Source organism: Sceloporus occidentalis, unplaced genomic scaffold, assembly GCF_023333645.1.
Source record: "Sceloporus occidentalis isolate IW3139 unplaced genomic scaffold, rSceOcc1.0.p SCAF_12, whole genome shotgun sequence".
NCBI classification, from domain to species: domain Eukaryota; kingdom Metazoa; phylum Chordata; class Lepidosauria; order Squamata; family Phrynosomatidae; genus Sceloporus; species Sceloporus occidentalis.
Window position 1 is genome coordinate 23,553,912 of NW_028316992.1, and position 22,377 is coordinate 23,576,288.

Below are 22,377 nucleotides of genomic sequence, written 5' to 3' on the forward strand. Positions count from 1 at the left end.
TACTGTACTAATGCATACCTTCTAAATTTATCTGAGCTCTGGAGCTGGGGTCCCCAGTAATGTCCCTCTGGGCACTCGTGTGCCAATGGATACCTCCTCTAGCCCCTATCTTGCTCTCAGCCCTTCCTGGTTGTTTTAATAATAGGACAGTGATATGCTGCAAAGCAAAGCACCAGCCTCTGAAGGATGCTGTGTTTCCAGTACTGTCTCTGGGAACCAAAGCTGAGCAAATACAAATGGTAGATGGCTGTAGCCCAGTGTTTCATTCTGAAATATGTCCAGTTTGTCAAGGAAAAAGAAGAAGAATAAACAACCAAAACTGGTAAACTGTGTGTGTGTGTGTGTGTGACTGAGTATCTTGAGCAGGCTAAGGGCTGGCTTGGAAGTGAGGGGTGGATTTTGCCTGTTAGCTGATTTGTCTTGGGATGGTTTGTTATTTGCCTGGATTGTGTATGTGTTCCAGAAGAGGTTGTACCCAATCTCTCTCTTGCTCTCATGCACCTGAAGTTCTCCTGATGTGATCTGGGTCAGTGTTGTGTCCCTGTTTCCCTGATCACCACTCACTTTCTTCTTGTGAAATAGGAACTGTGTGTGTGTGTTTAATGAGGGTAATCCATGTGCTTTGGTGTCAGGGGGCAGGTGATCTTGTCACCTCTCCCATGTACTTGTGGTTTCCTGACCAAGTTCTTTGTCTCTGAGCTTTGTGACTTTGCCTTCTGTGAAGTGGACGTTGGAGCAGAATGCTGCTTCAAAAGTTTGGTTTTGTGTTTTAGAACATTTGCACATCACACAGCCTAGGTTCTTAGGCAATTAACTTGTCTTTTAGCTTCATCAGTTTTCCCTCTATAAAATGAGAGTTTGAGAAGAGACCATGGCCACCATGGCAGCCCTTTACTGAATGAGCAAGCTCTCCCTTTCCAGCTGTTTTGCAAGAATACCCATGACACACCCACAGCTCCAAATGCCCCAAAATATTCGGCCCTATGCTCTACAGCGTTTTTCTTTGATGTGACGTCATCTCATCTGTGATGCTTACAGGAAAAAAGATATAACAATAAGATATACAAAAGGCATATTATTAATTCCTGAAATTATAATTCTTCATTTTTCCTCATACTGGATGACATTTTCCTTGCTGATCTGTCTACTTTTCCCCTGTGTTTTAGGGTGATCCAGGGCCACAGGGTGAGCAAGGCCGTGAAGGACCCTACGGACCTCCTGGAGAACCAGTAAGAATGTTTTCAGCTTCTTTTACATCCTGTACATTTGATGTAGGTGGAATGAGAGTATGAAAGGAAAGAAGAAAACATCAGTCAGGCACCCAGACCGAACTAAAAGGTGTACAATTCATAATCCCTCCTTCCCTACTAAAGCACTGGAATGACCAAATAATTCCATATCTAGCTATAATTACTAATACTGGTGTTTCATTCAGATTACAGTTTGACCTATTATTACAACTAATATTCAACATCTTTATCAATGACTTGGATTAAGGAATAGAGGGCAGTCTTATCAAATTTGCATATGACACCAAATTAGGAGGGGTACCTAGGAATGCTGGGGTTGTAACAGATTAGATAGATGAGCCAAAACTAACATAATGAATTTCAACAGAAGTGAATGTAAGATTCTATAGTTAGGCAGAAAAAAAAATGAAAGGCTCACATACAGGATGGGAGACAACTGACTTGACAGCAGTATATGGGAAAGCAATCTGATGGGCAAAAAAGTGGTTCCCGACCGCTTTGAAGACAGGGTGTTTAGATGACATATGCCTCCAAAGTGGTCAGAAACCAGACTGAAGCTGCACTCTGGGGCTAAAAATGAGCAAACTGAGCCTGGGATGGTCCGACTCAAGGCAGAAGATGTGCATCTTCACCCCTGCATATAAATGCCCTGATGCAAATATGAGTATGCAGCAAAGCAAAGAAATGAAAGTGGGACAACTCCAATGAATGTACGCAAACGAGAGTCCCAACAGGAGGGCATGAGGTGAAGGGGACATGGTGGGAGAGGCTCCATAATTGTGCTCTGCCAGTGTATCACTTGCAAATTGATGCACCAATGTCCTATACCAGCAGAGCATCACACATATGACTGTGTGGCCGTTCAATGGGATGGCATCTGGGCGAACATAGGAGGTATTTGGGGGTTGCAGGCATTATGTTAGTGAGACGCTGTGCATGTATGGTGGGGAGACAACAACAAAAATTCCCAGCGGCATGGCTTGACTCTACACTGTGCAATTGGGCCATGTACATTTGACCCACCTTGGGAGTGGGCCATGCAGGCAGCTAGGTTTTGACCCACTTTGGGGAAAAGCAGGATCGAGCTGCTTTTTTCTGCCTGTTCGTTCCAGGCCGGAAAATCCTAGTTGATTACAAGCTGAATGTGAGCCAACAGTGCAATGCGCAACTAAAAAAGCCAATGTGATTCTAGACTGCATCAATAGGAATATGGTACCACAATTCAAGACAAGCTGGAGTAAGACCAGAGGAGAGTGAGCAAAATGGTAGACGGTCTAAAAACCATGCCCTATGAGGAGAAGCTTAGGGAGCTGGTTATGCAAAAGGAAGGCAGCTCTGCTATGTTCTTATTATTGCTAACTTTATTTTATCACACCTTTTTCCTGTACAGCCTAAATAACTGGGTTGATTAAATGGAGTACAGCCCCCTCAAGTTGTCAAATTCACTTGAGTAGCCTAAATTCATATTTTTATATATATAACCTAAGAGATGGGAAGCAATGTTTGGGTCCATATGGCTTTTATACAAATAACCAGGTCCCACACCACTGAACTAAACAGATGCCACTGTCCCCTGATTAGTTACAAGATGAATGGTCAGCTGCTTTTATTTCAAAGGTGAAAATACTGGCCTAATCTCAGCATTACACTTCCAATAGTGTCAGGATTTGGTGGTGAAGGGCTGTTCCATATATCTGCAGTGGATGTGGGAGATGACATTGACACTTACTGTATTTTCTGGCGTATAAGACTACTTTTTAACCCAGGAAAATCTTCTCAAAAGTCGGGGGTTGTCTTATACGCCAGGTGTCGTCTTATAGGGCAGGTGCTGAAACGTCCGAGCTGGACTGTAGAATCTGTGGTTGCCGCATATGGTAGGGGGAGCTCAAAATGGCCACGGCCGCATCCCCTCCGTATGTGGCAACCATATGAAAGCAGGAAGGGAGGCGCTGTACAAGTACAGTAGAATAAAATCTTGGAGACAGGGAGGGCTGGGCAGGCAGGGAGAGCTGACCAATTCAAGCAGGCTTTGCATACAACAAGTTTTCCTGCTAAGTACCTGCATATCATAAGCATTTGAATTAAAATTACCATATTGAAATCAAATCTGATTTTTTAAATTTTTATTTGGTGTGCGTTGGAAGAGGGGTAGTCTTATATGGTGAGTATATCCCAAACTCTATATTTTAACTGGAAACGTTGGGGGTCGTCTTATACGCCCAGTCGTCTTATACGCCAGACAATACGGTACTTAGAGTGGATTTCACTCTTGGGCAGATGAAAGTTCAGTGCTGGATATAGCTCACTGTTTCTGGAACATAAAATTTGACAAAGACAGTGAAGACATACTAAGTCCATAAGGCCTAAAAATAGTGTATCTGCTAAGAGCATGACTCTTTAAAACAGCAATTTTCCAAGATTTGGAGCGTGAGTGAACACTTAGAAGCTTGCAACATAGCATATTAGTCCAAAATGCACTTTTGGAGGGGTATAACTATGAGGGGGATGGGGGCATTGCCCCTGAATAAGAATTCTGCCCCCAAATGAAATTATCTTTCAATCCTCAAATTTCTAACAGTTTACTCAGCATCTTATTAACATCTTACTTTGCAAAGAGTAAAATTGTTCACACCTATAACTATTATATTTGCTGTGTTTACGTTCCTTTGGTCACTTTGCCTGCCCCCTTTTCTTTGGATGCTAAACTCTATTTCTAAATGCTCAGCTGAAGTTTTAGGTTATTGCAATGATAGAACTGTGGGAATGGAAAGAAAATTTCATTGAAGGATAGAATGACTTATTTTTGCCCCCTCCTCTGTAGCTATACCACTGTTTTCTTTTTGTTTGTTTTTTTAACGTCTGATTGCATATAGAGAAAGCAGAATGGTTATAAGTATGTACAGAAAGCTGTGAAGTTGTGCAGCATGGATTGGAAAAAAGGAGGCTTTGAGGACTAGGCTGCCTTATGGTTGGTGGCATTATGTTTAGAATTATAAAAAAACACTGATTTATCCTTTCATTTTTCTAGGGTGAAACAGGGCCAGCTGGGCCTAAAGGGTACAGGGGAGATGAAGGACCTTCTGGACCAGAGGTCAGTTTGTTTTGATCCTTATAATTGCATGTAGACAGTAAAAAAGTATTCTTCACCTCAAGAACTTAAAAGGTTAGAGAAAGTGGCGGAGAAATTGGGGCCCTCCAGATGTTGGTGGACTGCAGCTCTTCACCATTGGCTTAGCTAGGACTGATGGGATTTGCAGTCCAACAATATTTATAGGGCCACATTTCTTCATCTTTGAGTTAGATACTTTGCACAGACCACACTTGGGTGGAACTCATACAGCAATACAGGTGCCCAGTGATGATAAAGGAGGACTATCAGTATTCAGACTGCCTGCTACATCTATGGTTATTTGTAGTTATGATAGCTATACCAACAATTAGTTCTTAGATGCACTGTTTGTTAACACTGCCTAATGCAGTGATGTACAAGATAATTCTTTGTCTCATTTGATCTTTGGAACAAAATCACAAAGCCCTGAAGGATTTGAAGTAAATCATCATAAGAAAAAGAGCTTCCTCTGGAATATTTCAGGGACCTCTTTTACAGGCTTTAGGTTATCAAGTCTGTTCCAAGGCAGGAAGCAGAAAAATGAATTTTCAAAGTAACTAAAGAGTCCTATGGAACCTTAATTATTAGCATATTAAGTGTTAGGCTTTATGGTATTGCAAGACAACTTTGCTTTTGTGACATGTGCAAAAATTGGAAGCATTCAGACATACCGAAAGGAAATAGCTCATCCCAAGGTGATGTTGTTCCTTCTTTCTTAAGAGCCCAGTACATTTCTGCCACACAAAAAATAAAACCAAACACCTTTATATAAAGACCTTATTTCAAAATACTTGCAGAGATCTGTGAAAGTTGTTTACTCTAGCAATCCAACTGCAGCAACACTTAAATATGCATCTTTTGGAGATCTATTCAAGTATGTTTTTAAAATTGTTCTCCACTACATATAGACCTTTTTCCTGAAACACCTTGGACTCTTCATAAACTATCGGTAGTCTTTTAGAAAATGATGTTTCTTTTTCCTTTGTTGTAACAGTCAGTGCCTCTCTGAAAATGAATTGTAAATGTCTGATTCCTTTTGCCTGAATTATTGTTCTTTGATTATAAGGACATCTATTTTTCTTTTTAACTTTGTAGGGCCCTAAAGGACTGCCTGGGCCACCTGGCTTACCTGGAGATACTGGCTCAATGGGTGACAGAGTGAGTAGCATAGCTTCGGGCTATGTAAAATTTAAGCAGCTGAGGAGCTAACACAGCCTGTTTGGGTTAAGGCAGCACACCCGCTCCTGCCTTGCCTTCACAGATACTGGCTTGATGTCTCTCTTTTTCTTTCACAAACACAAACACACACATACACACCTGTGATCCTGATCCAGATCATTCTTTCATTGTTGATAGCTACAGGGTCAGGATCACTGGGAGGAGGGGACAGGTTAGGGGTCAGAACTGTGTGGACCTCCAAATGATGAACTACAATTTCCATCAGCCCTAGCCAGCATAGGAATGCTGGGGGTTGTAATTCAGCAACATCTGAAGAGCAATACTTTCCCCATCCCTGCTGTCAGTATTCTTACCTCAGGGAGGTAGTGGAGAGTCTTCTCAGGAGGGGAGGAGATGCTTATGAGGGAAATCAGGGCTGCCATAGGAGTAGCATAATTTACAGTCTTAGGAGCCACATACAGCTTATCATGGAATGTAAATCATCCTAGCATATTATATTGAGAGTTCTGTTGCTACCTGGGGCATGGTGAGTGGAAAACAATCACTCCCTTGAGGTACCTGCCTTCTTAAATTTCCTGCCTTGGGAAATACAGATCTCCCCCCACCCACCTCCTCCAAGAACCATTATTTTTAGCTGTGTAGTTGCTTGTGCCAGTTGTCTTCTATCTTCATTGCCTTTGGTTGCACTTTTTTTTATGATCTATTTTTTTGTAAAGCTCCACCCCCATTTTTAGTATACATGAGTAACTATGGCTAGTTCAGCTTTGATGTTAATAAATAAATAGTATCAGATTGACTTCCCCTCCTGATTTCTAAACTTACTCCTAGGGAGAAGATGGCCCACCAGGAAATGGCACTGATGGCTTTCCAGGATTCCCAGTAAGTTTTATTTCCAAATGGCCAATATTTAGATAGAACATGAGATAAAAACCTCTTACCACTTATGTTCCTCTTATTAATTTCCCATCTTTCTTTTCTTCTCAAGGGCTATCCTGGCAACAGAGGTGATCCTGGTGTGAATGTAAGTCCAAGTTTGGCAATCTGTTCTTTGCTGCTAGTGCACAACCACTCCAAACATTCCCCTCCCTCTTCACTCTTTCCCCCTTTTGCTCCTCTGCTGGCAAGCAGAATGACAGCAAACTGCTTCTGCTTCAAGCTTGGAGGAGAAGTTTGGGGCTCCTGAAATCGACCTAAAAGAAGAGCAAAGGTTTGCCTAAAAATTCTTCTATAGCTTACGTTAACATATCATGAAGAGCAGAATTCTGGTTTCCCTTTACTTTATAGTTCTTACCTTACAGTTATCTTATAGTTCTGTACCTGCCCTCATCATCAATCCCCAACCCAAAAAATTCCCCTCTCCCAGTCCCTATAAGGGACGGTTGCTTTCTGGAGAACTACATTTTCCATTGTTCCCTAGGTTTCTGTGCTCACATATGCTGAAGACGTATGTGAGCACAGAAAAAGTAATTTAAAAAATGAATTAACCTGAGATGAACCTGGAAAAGCTCACCACCTGTACTTGTAGAGTGTAAAGAATCCAAAATGCTTGGGGTAGGAAAGTCTATATCCACATTCACATTTTATACAGAATTATCCCCAATACTCTCAATGCAAGGAAGGCAGGCTTGAATGTAGCTTGAAAACAAACTGCCTAGTGGACAGAATGAATCTAGACATCTCTGGGGATCTTTCCATGTATATAGTTGATCATCCTGACAAGAAACACAGAGTGCCTTATCTGAAGCAGCATATGGACCACAGAACTCGCCATTATTGTTTGCAGGAGACAGTTCTATAAAATTGGTATGCATATCTAGTAAATGGTTTTCTGTTGTTTCTGTCCTCAGGGTACCAAAGGGCATCCTGGTCCAAAAGGTGATGAGGGAGAGATTGGAGATCCTGGAAGGGAAGTAAGTAATGAGTGAGATGAATAATGTTTAGCAGAAATTGAATTTTGTCCTTTGTGCAACATAAACCTATTTGTATCATGCCCCTTATATCTTATCTTACGATATATTTTATTGTAAGCCTTCTGAATATCTTCAGATAAAGGGCAGGATATAATTATTTTAATAAATACATAAATAAAAAAGTGTCTAACATTAACATAATAACATGAGGAGGAAAAAAGAGATAGTGAGCATCTTTGGATGTAAGACTATATTTATATTTGAAGAGTGGGACTGCCTTGATTGTGGGATGGGAAACAAATTAAGGAAGAAATTCCAGTTAATGGGAAGGTTTTGCAGCTCATTTTTGAAATCACAAAATAATGTGGGATAGATCTTCCAAAGCAAGTAGGAACAACATTTTGGGACTAATTTATTATCAAAGATAATAAATGGTTAATGGGTGGCATGTGGGAAAAATTAAAACGTATACATCTTGTCTGCATTCAGATTTGCATATTGATCACAGGTTATGCACTGTGTGGGTTTTTTTAGCTGCTCATAAATGATTTTTTTTTCATACTGCATACTTGAAAATATGTAACTTTTACACCTTTCCTCATATAAGTAGTAATCTTCACAAATACAAACAAGCTGTTTTATATATTCCTTTGCCATAATTATGAGCCTGAGCAAAGGAAGACCCTGGTTTTGTTCTTCTACCTGAAGCAAAGGTTAACCCTTTCAACATAAACATCTTCTCTGACACAGGAAAAGGGTTGACAGTGCCTCTTCTTTGTTTCCTTTCTTCCAGAGCAATGCAACTGGGACCATAGGCATGAAAGGAGCCAAAGGGTACAGAGGACCAGAAGGCCCTCCTGTAAGTAATAAACTTTCCACTAAGTATAGATAATGAAGGAAGTGGTTTATTTATCTTGCCTTCAAAGTTCTGCTTGGCATCGCTGTGCGGGACCCAGAAGACAGCCACCGCTCCCCCCCGGGGGTTACCCAGTTCAGTCCTCACCACTGCGCCCCCCTAGTGATGCCACTGGTACAGTACCATGTCCACAAAATAAGTGCAAGCTGAGCTACACCAGGAAGCCTTGCAGAAGTAGATGTATCTTCAGCATGTACCTAAAAATAAGTGGGTTGGTTTTCTTTGTTTTGTTTTGTTTTAGTATGTCTGATATCAGAGGGAAGGGTGTCTCACATAACAGGAGAAAATACATGAAATACCTTGTTCCAAACAACTGCAGAATAGTCCTAAGCTTAGGTGAAAGGGGATCCTAAGGGACTGGGGGAAATGGGGAGAGCAAGGGAAGTGTTTAGTCTACCACCATCCCCCATGTGTTAGCTCTGTTTTATCCTTGTATATATAATGTGAACTTAAATTTCTCTACTCATGGGTTAGTGGTAGTCTTATGAAAAAGAAAATGGCCTTCTGGTGACAAAATATACTCAAATGAAGATAAGCAAAAATGGCAATGCCCTTTAAAACCACAGGAGTAAGAACCTCTTTCCAGCTCTCAAGAAGAGGACATCTGTGCCTCAATGCTAAATGCAGGAGAAATGGATATGGACTGTGAGTGGGAAGAGGAATGAAATGAACTTCAGAGGTCTTTCCCATGTTAGTGGCTGGAAATACTTTTTTAAAAAAACTTTAGTAGTCATAATCCTAGCCTGTGAATTTGGCCCTGGGGACCTCTACACCACAGAAGTCAATTATGTCTCTAGTTTGCTTTCATCTCCCCCTGTTGAACTCCATGCAGCTCAGGAGAAATGTATTGGTACTAAAGATTGAAAGTAGTGGACTTAAACTGGTTGCAATATTTTGTGATGTCTTACTAAGTGAATTGGAACCATCATCTGGTCAGAACCATATAAGTGACAGTGATCTTAGTAGAGACCACAACACTTTATAGAGTCAAGGGATCACATTTCCTTCATCCATTGTTAAGGCACAGCAGGACTCTGATGTTTTTGTTACAACCTTCTCTATCACAATTTTCCCTCTTGGAATTTGATGTAATAGAGAATTCTTCTGGCATTTTTACAACTGTTTTGTTTTCCAGGGACCTCCTGGACCCATAGGCCCTCCTGGACCAGATGTGAGTAAAACTAATCTTATATGGTGCATTTCTCTTTCTTATCTGTGCTGAAAAGCATCTAATGAAGGGTTTGATGGAGGGTTTACAAAATTCTACAAATGCTAACTATCCTCCCAGGAAGAAAAAAAGCCTATGCTAAATGAGCACCCTATACTAAATGTACTGTAGTTTCCAGAAGTCCTGGCTGCTGAATTAACTGTAAGCAAGACAAGTTATTTTCTGTGTCTAATTGAAATGAAGAAATTAGATGACTGGGGAAGGAAAACGATTATTTCCAAGACTCCTGTGACACTAGTGTTCCTTCTTCTTTTTTTAGGAATGTGAAATTTTAGATATCATCATGAAAATGTGTTGTAAGTATTTGACTTCATCTCTTGCAGAACTAACATAAGCTTGACTGACAATAGCCAAGGCAGAAACATAGAAAATGATTCCAAACCTAAAAATGGCCACTTGAGAGTGCTTTACCAAAGCATTACCCCATCGTGCTGGCTGTATGATTTTTAGATTTTTTAAATACTAACTCTGCTCTAGTGTACATGATTAATAAGACCTTTCTTAGCTTCTTAAGGTTTCATGTATCATGATGTAACTGGAATTTTAGAAACTGTTTAGCTTCTTTTGTTGAACCATTGCAAAACACATTTGACTCTTGACAGCTAACCTGGCAACCTGGGCAGGCCATGAGGGTCAGAACATGGGAGTTCTGTTCTGGGCCACACATTCCCTTGGCATGAAAATCTATTTTCTTGTTCTAAATTGCCAGCACAATGACACTTTCAAAAGCTAAGGTTGCTTCATTTATGAACCGCTATTTATTTTTATTTTCAGAGTCATACCCCATATTTTGGCAAATGTATCAAGGCTAATGGGATGAAAGAACAAAACAATTAAACATAATGAAAAGCAGGAAGGATTCCAAAAACTTCCCCTCATTTTTCAAAACCCTAACCCTTTACTGGCACACCCAATATCCATATATTCATGTTGTCTGTAAGCACAGGGCAAGGGAGAAAATGCTCTGCATGCACATGGATGGACATGCATAGAGATTATTCACACAAGGGAATATCCTGATACATCATGACATCTCACATACACACACAAAGAGAGAAGGGGGCACCCAACACATGCCTAAGTACATAATGGAACTAAGGAGTCATTCACAATCTTGGATCCATATCTTACAACTCCTATAATCACTAGGCAGTACTGTCTAGTGGCCAGGGATATTGTATGTTGTAGTAGTCTCACTTCATCAGGAGAAACATCAAAACAATTTCTCATTTAAAGGATGAGCAAACATAAAAGGCAAATCAATTTTTAATGATTTAAAATCCAGAGACATATTAAACTTTCCTCAGTGCTTAAATGACATTTATATAATAGTATCAGGTATACATCCCTGTGTAGTCAAAATCACAAAGAACCATTCATCAGGCACTTTGGAGGGCAGAGAGACTGATCAGACTCAAGTGGCTCTGTGAATTCTGTGTGGAAGGCTCTGCTTCTTGTCTTTATCTAAATCAATTTTTGAAATTGATTGGCCCATCCAAAGACTAAGAGGAACTGCTGATGCATCACTGTTTGATTGCCTGTGAGTGTGCAAGACAGTGAGACCCTGGAGTTTATCTCTATGTACTAGTACCTTTGACACTACAAGCATTACCTAGGATCTGAGTGTTAAGTTGTATAGTGAAAATATGAAGAGTTCTATCTAGTACTGTATATCTACCCATATTCCTTAAACTACACAGAAATAATGAGAAACAGTTTGCAATCTCTACAGTCTTTCAGAAGGACCTCCTCTGCTCTCTACATGTTGTCTATACACACCATTTTAAGTGGGCAAGCAAATCCCTTATGTTTATACAACACTGTAAATTAGAATGCCTTGTGTACTTTCTCTTCCCAAACATCCTTGTTTGAACTATAATTTAATTATTTCTGAACTATGTAGTAATGGCTGTTGGGCAGTCATAATGCACACACACTGAAAGGCCTCCTGCATTTTGATTATATTTTCCTCTTTACTGTTTGCTAAATGCTGGGACTGAGGAAGAATATTAGCATCTGAAATATGGGGAGCATTTGAAAGTTTACTTCCTTAGTACAAAGATGTTTTCAACATCTTTATATTCTGTTCCACTCCAGGTCAGGTTAGGTCCAGGTTAGATCTGCAATGTTTGTATAAAATTTTGATTCTCAGCATATCATTTTTGTTTGTTTTTTCCTTCCTTCCAGCTTGCTGTGGTAAGTGTGATTTTTGTACCTCCTTTAACAACATTTTCTTGTCTTCACTTACATGTTCTCTTGCTCTGTTACCCATATTCAGCTCAACTGGGCAACTGTGTGCCAGCCGACTCCCAGACTACTCACCCACAGCAAGCAGAAATACTTCAATTTTCCTCTGCAGTCCCTCTCAAAATGGTTACAGATAGTGACCTGTTGTCATTTTGAGAGGGACTACAAAGGAAAATGGAGACATTGGGGGATATCATGTGGCTCTGGATTGCTTATGCAGATGGAGTGGTGATATTTTCATGTGTTGGTGATGCTTTCTGCATGGTTTTGGGACAAATTGCCCAAAAATCGAACAACTTTTTTTAAAAATCTGTGGTTCAGGAATTTTTGAGGGACTGCTGGGGATCTTCAGGGGTCACAAAAGTGGGATTCAGGAGCCACATGTAGACCACAGGCTACACTATGCCCACCCCTGTTTTAAGGCCCCCCACTACTATTACTTACTTTGTGACTAACTGCAGCAACAACAACAATAATATTGCTGTCTGATGGAACAGTTTTAACTTGGGAGCTAAATTGGCTATCACAACTGAAACCAGCCACCATATCTACACAACCATGTTTGTGCTCCAGTGATGGCTAGCACAACCCTTCTAATTAGCTATGAAATAAATTGCGAAAATGCAGTGCAGATTTGAGGAACAAAGTCACATACATTCTTTCAATGCTAACAATTGCTACAGCAAAGGTGTTCCTGGCAGACGTTTGCAGAAATATCTGTCTACTTGTTGGCCTACATACAGCAGCTCAAAATGAAATGCTTCCTCTTTGTACTGCAAGGTTCTTGCAAAGGGTGATCACCTATTTTTTATCTCTCCCTGCCATTTGGTGATGTGGCATAATTTAATTCTGTGTGCTGAGTGGGAAGAGTAGCCACAGCAACAATAGTTTTTCTTTGAAACTGCTATTTTAGACTTAAACAAGAATCCTGAGCATGTTGATGATGAGATACATATGTAAATATGGTTTAGGAATGAGTATTCAACCCTGGTCCAGTGGTGGCGGACCTATGGCACGCATGCCAGAAGTGGCACTCAGAGCCCTCTCTGTGGGCACACACTCTGTCACTCCAGCACAGAGTTCACCAGAGTTTGTTACTAGAAAGCCAGAGAAATGTGGCACTTTGTGATAAATAAGTGGGCTTTGGGTTGCAGTTTGGGCACTCAGTCTGTAAAAGGTTCACAATCACTGGACCTTATAACAGAAACAATTTATAAATAAAATAAAATAATGTGCAGTTGGAGAACCACCATGGTGTAGTGGTTTGAGTGTTGGACCCACTGGGTAACCTTAGGCAAGCCATATTCGCTCAGCCTCAGAGGATGGCAAAGGCAAACCACCTCTGAACAAATCTTGCCAGGAAAACAGTGTGATAGGCTTGCTGTAGAGTCACTATATATTGGAAATGGCTTGAAGGTACACAACTACAACAACAACAATGTACAGCTATTCTAAATCATATCAAATTACAGTGAAGGAAGCTTTAATGTAACACCTAAACTGAGAAACAATTATTTGTGATTGACTAACAAAATGGAAACCTTGATCTGAGGCAGATTTGCAAACTATGGTTTGTGCTAACTTGTTTGTTGTGATGTCTAGATTAACAAACCAGTTAAAGCGCATACTGTGCTTCCAAATATATCCAGAGACCGGAGTGCTAAATAATGGAAAATGCAAATAAAGAAGAATCTGTAAACAATTATTATTTGTTTAGAAATACAAAGTATAGCTTGGGTTCTAAGCTATGTTTAACATACGACATAGTTTGATATGATGCCTCAACTAACCTATATGTTACTCACCAAGGATACTTTTTGCCATTTACAAATGACATTACTACTATCATTGAGTTCAGCATCTGGAACTAATAAACTCTCCACACTTTTCTGATGTGGTCTTATGTTTTCTTCCAGAATGCACATGTGGTCCTGTTGATGTTCTGTTTGTACTGGACAGTTCAGAGAGCATTGGCCTGCAGAACTTCATGATTGCCAAGGATTTCATTATTAAGGTCATTGACAGGCTGATGAAGGATGAACATGTGACGGTAAGGCTTGTAATCAATCACATGCCATCCAACCAACAGAACATATCAATGCATAGTTACCACGAAAGGCTCTTATAAAATGGTCAGTATAGTCCAAAGGAATAATTACAGTTTGACCAAACAACAATTGCCATCACAGTTCCCAGATATTACAAACCTGCTTTAATGGCATTTTTCATGATTTTAAAATGGCAGCGTAAAAAATTCATTCGAAGCCTAACTTTTCTTTTAACAGTTTTCTCCAAGGGAATCCCATGTTGGTGTTGTGCAGTACAGCCATGATAAAACTCAGGAACTTGTGGCCTTGGGAGATGCCAATATTGATAACATTGGAGCCCTCAAGGAGTAAGTTTGGATGAAACATGTATGAATTAAAGATGTTTTACTTCTGACATCTCTCTGTGTGTGATATTTATCTTGCGTTTCTTCTGGGGATGTGAATACTTTATTGAGGTATTGCTTAGTGCTTACATATTCCCAATAAAGGCACTCCATCATACAGGTTTCCATCATACTGTAGCATTGATGGCAGGGCAAGGGCAGGAAATTGCATTACTTTGTACTTCCTCAAGTAAACAGCTGCCTTACGCTCTTGGGCTGCATCCACACAGCAGAAATAATCCAATTTGACACCACAGCTAAATGCTGTGGAATTCTGGGATTTGTAGTTTTGTGAGATATTTAGCTTTCCCTGTCAGAAATCTCTGGTGCCACACCAAACTACAAATCCCAAGATTCCATAGCATTAAGCCATGCCAGTTGAACTCCATTATTTCTGGAGTGCAGCCTTACATACGCACAAACACACACAGAGAGACTGCATTAGTGGACAACATGTGTGGGGTAGGGAATTATAGTAGTCCATAAAAGTAAGCTTTTTAAGATCTGTCAGTGCCTTCAGGATTGAGTGGAGACATGACCATTGTAGTGCACTCACTTCATCTTGACATACAGTTTGGAAGCTAGTCTGATTCACTGCAGCTGGTTTCTAGATTTTTAAAAAACCTAATCTAGGTTTGTTTGTTTTGAATAATTGATTTAGGTTTTTCAGAGGAGAAACTGCTTGATTTTAACTTCTAGGCAAATATTTACAATTTCCTCAAGCCTATCACAGTCCAAAAACACACATTCCCCCTCACCATGGGTATAAATTACTCCGGATCATCAGTGTTTAGCTCAATGTTCACTATACCATTGTAGCACAAGGAGTAATATGCTTCTATAACAGTGCTGTTCTTTGGAAAGTTGTAAAGAAAAGACTGGCATTTTTCCTACAAAAATTGAGTCAATTTTCTTTGGATAGTTTGTCTTAGACCTCTCTCATTCACACCCACACATATACCTGCACCCACACAGTTTTTAAAGATATGCTGCTCAATTTCACTGGCTTCTTCAAAGAAAAATAGCATAATTTTCTTGGGGTTCTTGTAAAATTGTGGAATATTGTTTCTTTAACAGGTCGCCGTAAGTCCAGCATACCTAGAATATTGTAATTCCTCTGAAAGCTAGCTAGGTTGTACCAGTTTAACACATTGCTATCATTATAAAAAGAGTGTGTTCAAAGTTAAATGTTTTATATTTATTTACAGAAAACCAAAACTAAAAATTGAATCAGATTTAGTAAGAGAAATAAGCCAAGGGAGAAGGACCTGGGAAACAGGTCTAGATGTTTGACAGTGAGGGAGACTGGCTTCCTGGTGCTGGTACTGATTATTCCTATGTTTGGTTGCAAGGGCTGTGAAGAACCTGCGCTGGATTGCTGGAGGCACCTTTACTGGAGAGGCTCTTGAGTTCACCAGGGAGAACTTGGTGCAGCGCTTTACTGCTGAGAAAAGAGTGGCTATTGTCATCACTGATGGGAGATCTGACATACTTCGGGACCAAACACCATTAAATGCTCTCTGCGGATTCAGTACCCAGGTGAGCTTAACGCTGGATGGGGATGGCAGGTGAAGGTAAATTAAGCACTTGCTCTTAGGATTATGTCACTTCCGTAATATTATTAATGGATGAATATAAACATTATGAATATTTGACATTCTACAGGTGGTCCCCCTGGGTATTGGTGATATTTTCCAATCTCCTCCAAACCCTGAGCAGTTATCAACAATTTCCTGTGGGGGGGTATCCATTCAGCGCGAAAACTATGCCGAACTCCTGGATGACACTTTCCTATACAACATTACCTCTGAAGTCTGTAAAGGTGGGTGTTGCAATTACTTGCTTGTGGTTTGGAGTCATCTGAAAGCTTGGTTGCGGGCTGGTGTTCTGGAAAGTGACCAATCAAAGTTCTCAGGAAGACAATGAATACAAAATTGCTAGTGAAAGAGGAAATCGCCACATAGACCAGAGAGGGTTTTAGGTGGCAGCGTTTATTTGACAATACACTCATCCCTCCACATTTGCGGCTTTGACTTTCACAGATTTGATTATTCACAGATTTTATTAATAGCACCAATATGTTTGCTCTAGGGATATTTAGATCCTCTAGTGCAATTCCATGGTCAGCTTTAACCAAAAGTCACATTGAAGGACCTAGAGATTCTCAGAGAGAACACTCCACTAGGCATTTGTAGCTCCTCCAGCACAATTCTATCATCAATGTCTGGCAGATGTTGACCACAGAGTTGCACTAGAGGACCTACAGATTCCTAGAGAGGCGTTCTCTTGGGTAAAAACATAGTGTTTTTGTTATTTGCATTTTTTCCACATTCATGGGGCCCTGTGCCCCCAACCCCGGCAAATGTGGTGGGAGGAGTGTCCATTTTTTTAGTTTGAATGAACTAAATGTTCCATGCAGCTTGAATATATTAATAATTTAATTAGAATGATTTTATTAAATTCAAGGATATGGTTAAATAAAAGAGAAGTGTTTATATAACACATTGATACTATAGATGTGTCTTACAAAGAAGGACTAGAGCTGTGAACAGAAATTTCACCCCAGATTTCCACTGCACCATGTAGTACCTGCTAGGTTGCAATTTACTTTTTTCTAGAAATTTGAATTGTCATTACTAAATGAGAAATGTCTAGTGGTGGTGTTCTTGCCTTCAAGTTCTTTTGTATAATAACTAGACAAATATCCTTCATCCAAGTATAATGGCTCCACTTGAGCTTCCAGAGAAGTTCTTCATTAGTCTACGAAAGGAGGGAAATAAAGTTTGGTTGGTAGGTTAGTCTAGCCATATAATTTTCCATTGTTCCAAGTCTCTTGGGGTGAATAGCTATTATCCCTAAATACCATGAAATATTAAGTTGTTAATAAGCAGAGCAGAGGCTGGATAGCCATCTGTCAGGGATGCTTTGATTGAGAGTTCCTGCATGGCAGGGGATTAGACTGGATGGCCCTTGTAGTCTCTTCGAACTCTATGATTCTGTGATTCTATTACAATAGATACAGAGTTGTGTACCTACTGATGTTTGGTTGCAAGGGCTGGAAAAACCTGCACTGGACTGCTGGAGGCACCTTTACTGGAGAGGCTCTTGTGTTCACCAAGGAGAACCATTATAGATTTATACCATATTTAAGACAGTGAACTATTGTTGCAAAGATTTGTGTACAGATCTCCTTGATTTTATAAGCCATAAGAGAGACAGGGAGAACAGCTGTGCCAACTGTGAAAGTCAATCACCTGGTTTTTGTATCTATTTACAAACTATTTAAAGCAAAATGAAAGAAAGGTAAATTGCAGAGTGCATGTAGCTGTCACAGTGCTGCTGAATGTGACACACATGCTAAAATACAATGGGAGCCTCTTTTGAGAGGCTGTATAGAAAGACCTCATAGTGCAGTCACTTCTTTTTTAAAAGTTTCGTATATATAATATTGGATTTGCAGCCCTTAATAAGCTATAACGGGTTTGGAGAATCCATCAAATACCTTGGAACAGCCACATCTTTGCTTTCCATTCAGCCAAGGTCGTTTGTAAGATGAATCCAAATAAATCAGAAGCAGTACAGGGCTCTTTCCCATTAAATGTGACTGTGGTTTGAGCAGGCACTGCTGTAGATACTGACAATGCCAATCTTGAGGTATGCTGTCCTAGCATGGTAAGGACCATAAACTGCAAAGATCTATATGAAGCCCATCTTGCTTGCATTGATACTGAAAAATTGCCTGTAAGGGAAATATTTTAATCTAATTTTGTTCATTTTGTAGACAAGAAATGCCCAGACTACACTTGTCCAAGTGAGTATTCTTTCACTTATCAACTGGTATATAAATGTTGTCTTATTTTCTACTGTTTAGCTAAGTCCATTTCTTTTGTACAGTGCCCATTTAGTTAGGGTGCAAATACCAACCTGGCCCAACTCTTTCAAATATTCTTGTGACTATATGAAACTAAGGATGGAGAGCCTTTTTCAGCCTGTGGGCCAAATGCAATTTCAGAGAAGATGCCAGGGGCTTGATTCCAATGGTAGGTAGGACCAAAAGACAAAAAGTGGGGGAAATCTCAGCATATTTCAGTTTAAAGTTCTTCATAACAGTAACTAAACCTTAGGAGAAGCTCCTCGACCTTTTGAAAGGGGTACAAAAATATGTACAAAACCTGGGATAATGTCCTGGGGTTGGTCATCTGGAGAAGCCTAGAGGACTGGATTAGAGCCTGAGGATGAGGAAGATTGGTTAGATTAGAGATAATGATTGTCATTCTTATCTCAGGAGAAAGAAAAGTGAAAATATGGAGTTGGGATGGGTATAGCTGTAATCTTTTTCCAAACTTAAATTGTAAGAAGTTATGATAATGAATTTTGCAATAAAGTGTTTGGCTACCAGTACTGGTATCATGTTCATGTAAGCCGGGCATGTGCTCAACTTTTTCACACTGGACTCAGGCCCGTGACATATTTAGCAAGCAGATAGACTGGTATTTCCCAGATGTCTGAGACTCAAAGCACATTTTTCCCCCTGAAAGGGAAACTGCAGACACACTTCAGTCTAACACTTACAAAGCTTTCCTGTGTGAAAATACCAGCTATATGAGATGTCCTCTTTCCCATCTTTCTGTATGAGTCAATTTTCTGGACATGCTATCCGACTGGAAAACAGTAGGTCTAGAACAGCATCCAGCCTCTTAGGAAGGCAAGTCATGCCAGTGCCAGGAATTATTGAATGATCTAATCAGATCTCATATAGAAATCCAGCAGAATGATCCTATGTCTCCCATGCCCATCCCAGCACAGGAGCCACCTTATGCGGATGGTTTGTGGGTGGCATCCACTGTGGCATTGTGCTGAAATGATGAGCCCTGGAGCTGAATCTGGCCAGACATGGAGCAAAATGACTTGCCTTCCTAAGAGGCTGGATGCTGTTCTAGACCTACTGTTTTCCAGTGTGTCTGCAGTTTCCCTTTCAGGGGGAAAAATGTGCTTTGAGTCTCAGAGATCTGGGAAACTAACCCTATGTGTGGATACCTGCAATTACCATTTCTTTTACAATATAGCATTCAGTGACACACTAGAGACAGAGAGGAACATGCAGAACCTTGAGGGGGCTTTTTGGTGGTGGTGGGAAATGCTTCTTCCCTCCTTTCAGTCTGCTCCAGGACATTTAACAGTAAAGTTGCCTTCTAATTTTCACCACACATGCACTTTTTAAACCAGATAAGGTGTTTCTGAGCCTTGGTATGGGATACCCCTTTGACAAAGTGTATAAGAGAACTACAAGTCTGGACCAATATCAACCCATTCCTTTGGGGAAAAGATTTTTTTTTTCATATTAGAATACTTACTGTTTCATTTCCAGAGAAGTCTAGTTTCCCACCGTTTTCAGGCTTATGAGCCTGTATGCATTCTAAACCAGGAGAACAATCCCTACTCCCCTTCTTTAATTTTCTGGTACTCTACCCAAGGGCTGCAAACATGGAGTATGGGCTCCACAACCAATCTTTTCCTTCCCTGCATCTCCCTTGCAGCCCAGTGCCCTTTCAGAGTCTCTTCATAGCAGCAAGACAGCTAGCTGTAGGGCTGGATTTGACAGGGTGGGGGAAAAGAGATCACCCAAAACTACTGCAGCATAATGATTTTGGGTGATTCTCACTTCATAGAGCAGTCTTCTGACGCACAGCCCCTATTGCTCCGGAATTCTGGAGAGCATACTGGAGCAATTTTTGGAAGAGCCCAGTGGGGGTTCAAGGGTGGGACAGGAATGGTGAGAGCAGTTACATGAGCTGCCTTTCCGTCACATAACCACTGGTGCTGTAGAAAGAAAGAAAGAAAGAAAGAAAGAAAGAAAGAAAGAAAGAAAGAAAGTTATAAATAAACATCTCCTTCTTTTTAGTCTCTTTTAGTGGCCCAGCGGACATCACACTCCTTGTGGATAGTTCCAGCAGTGTGGGCAGCCGGAATTTCAACACCACCAAGAGATTTGTGAAACGCCTTGCAGAACGATTCCTGACAGCAGCCAAACCTGCTGAAGACACTGTGCGTATCTCTGTTGTCCAGTACAGTGGAAGAGCCCAACAGAAACTGGAGGCTCAGTTTGAGCAGAACTACACAGTGATTGCTGATGCTATCGACAAAATGGAATTTATTAATGATGCTACAGATGTGAATGCAGCCCTGAATTTTGTTACCAACCTCTACCGTCGATCCTCCCGTTCTGGTGCTAAGAAGAGGGTGCTCATTTTCTCGGACGGAAACTCTCAAGGCATCACTCAGAATGCCATTGAGAGGGCAGTGCAGGCAGCTCAACAGGCAGGCCTTGAAATCTATGTACTGGTGGTTGGCACCCAAGCCAATGAGCCCAATATACGTGTGCTTGTCACTGGAAAAACCACTGAGTATGATGTGGCCTATGGTGAGCGACACCTTTTCAGAGTGCCTGATTACCAGTCTCTGCTACGGGGCGTATTCTACCAAACTGTCTCCAGAAAAATATCTGTAGACTGAAGGAAGTGGCACCTAAAGGATATATAGATTTAAAGAATTAAAAAGTAAAATACAGAGTTAGCAACCAGTGGAATCCAGGTTTTTATTCCAAACCATAGCCCACCTGTGTCCTTGCTTTTCAGCTGTCTTACATCAATGTTTTCTTTATTTTCCATTAATACTTCCCTCTACAGGGAGAAATTATAGGTTGATTTATTCTTGGCCTAACTGATAGCTTTCTGAACTGTAACTGAAAATGTCTGTATTTTGCACCGTGTTCGAAAAAAGTAAGTTGGGTTGGTAAAGATGCTTAAATATACTATTCTTTTATTTTTGTGAAGTTGAGAATACATTTCACAAGGATCTTAGGATCTTCTTTCCAGAATAAAATGATCCCCTGTATTGCTGCCAAAATTACTATTTTTTAAACTTACCTTTTTTAAAATTTGTGATTGAGAAGAGATTCAGTAGTGATTATTTTCTAGGCTACTCAGCCTAGAGTAGCCTAGAAAGATCCCATTGCCCCTTGAAAAATTCCTTTGCCCCCAGAAGTATACAAGGGACATTTCATGGGACATTACTAGGGTTGGATATTTCTGAAATGATTACCCGCAAGTGTGCAATCCAATGCAAAGCAGATTATTTCACTGGTTTAACACCAACAACCTGTAACACTTACTAGAATTTCAGTATTGAAAAGGGAATTGTTAAAAATGATTCTTACATGGTGAAAATGAGCCCCAGAGCAGGGAGCTTCCAGTTTGCATTCCTCTCTAAATTATTTTTGAATGAACTTCTATGAAAGCCTGTGCCTTGCATTTGGGCCTCTTGTCTTCAGAATGTCCTCTCAATTCCAATGTGACAGTCAATCCAGGTGCTACTCCCTGCCCACCTCTCCCTACCCCAGCCAACAGCCTCAAGTTTACATTCTTGGTATGGTATGTTTACACATTTATTCCTGGAAGAAATATCCAAATGGGGGGTTGGATTGAACAGGGTTAATTCAGTATTTCAGATGGTGCTCTAACTATGAATTCAATGTGCTTTTTAAAGAAAAATAGCAAATTGTTTTCAGGATTGAGGCTTTTATAGTTTTGCAACCAATATTCATTGTAGCACTTCATTTTATTTTATTCCCATGTTTTACTGCCAGATGTTCACTTTGAAATTTGTTCAAATAAATTGTTTCCCACAGTTTTGATGGGAGAGAAATTGTCGTTATATTAGTCCTTAAGTTACAAGAAAAGAAAAAGCTCTATTCATTGGGAAATGTCTGTGGCTTTTGAAAATACATAAATGAATTTTTGATGAGAATTGTCACTACAGAAGAGCAGCTTTATCCTATTCATGGTTACTCATTTTCTATTGAGTTGGCATTTCATTGCTAATTAAAACTATGATGCAGACCCATCCATGGAATCCTGGGAAAAGTTGATCTAAGGAATGGGGAGAGACGTCTCTAAAGGAGGATTCCCAACACTTCACTTTAGAAGAGTTCCTTTAGTGAAGCCATGGCATGTTGTTACTTAAGAGAGATTGAAGGCATTTCACTATCCCTTCAGAAAAAGCTGTTCTCTTATGAGCAGCCTATATGAGAAAAGCATTCTATGAGTGC

At 40.3% G+C, this 22,377-nt stretch overlaps 1 protein-coding gene across 1 annotated transcript in view; it reads left to right on the forward strand.

Annotated features, from left to right (window-relative positions):
* COL6A1 (collagen type VI alpha 1 chain) overlaps nucleotides 1-21,955 on the forward strand; it is a 64,039-nt gene extending 42,084 nt beyond the window's left edge. Inside the window, exons 20-35 of the mRNA XM_089477685.1 lie at nucleotides 1,167-1,229; nucleotides 4,279-4,341; nucleotides 5,455-5,517; nucleotides 6,367-6,417; nucleotides 6,524-6,559; nucleotides 7,386-7,448; nucleotides 8,242-8,307; nucleotides 9,500-9,535; nucleotides 9,852-9,888; nucleotides 11,780-11,788; nucleotides 13,756-13,889; nucleotides 14,125-14,234; nucleotides 15,623-15,809; nucleotides 15,936-16,092; nucleotides 18,052-18,081; nucleotides 20,173-21,955. Coding sequence (XP_089333811.1) covers nucleotides 1,167-1,229; nucleotides 4,279-4,341; nucleotides 5,455-5,517; nucleotides 6,367-6,417; nucleotides 6,524-6,559; nucleotides 7,386-7,448; nucleotides 8,242-8,307; nucleotides 9,500-9,535; nucleotides 9,852-9,888; nucleotides 11,780-11,788; nucleotides 13,756-13,889; nucleotides 14,125-14,234; nucleotides 15,623-15,809; nucleotides 15,936-16,092; nucleotides 18,052-18,081; nucleotides 20,173-20,783 — 1,716 coding nt within the window. The 3' untranslated portion in view covers nucleotides 20,784-21,955. The remainder of the gene's footprint in view (nucleotides 1-1,166; nucleotides 1,230-4,278; nucleotides 4,342-5,454; nucleotides 5,518-6,366; nucleotides 6,418-6,523; nucleotides 6,560-7,385; nucleotides 7,449-8,241; nucleotides 8,308-9,499; nucleotides 9,536-9,851; nucleotides 9,889-11,779; nucleotides 11,789-13,755; nucleotides 13,890-14,124; nucleotides 14,235-15,622; nucleotides 15,810-15,935; nucleotides 16,093-18,051; nucleotides 18,082-20,172) is intronic.
* Nucleotides 21,956-22,377: the final 422 nt, after the last annotated feature.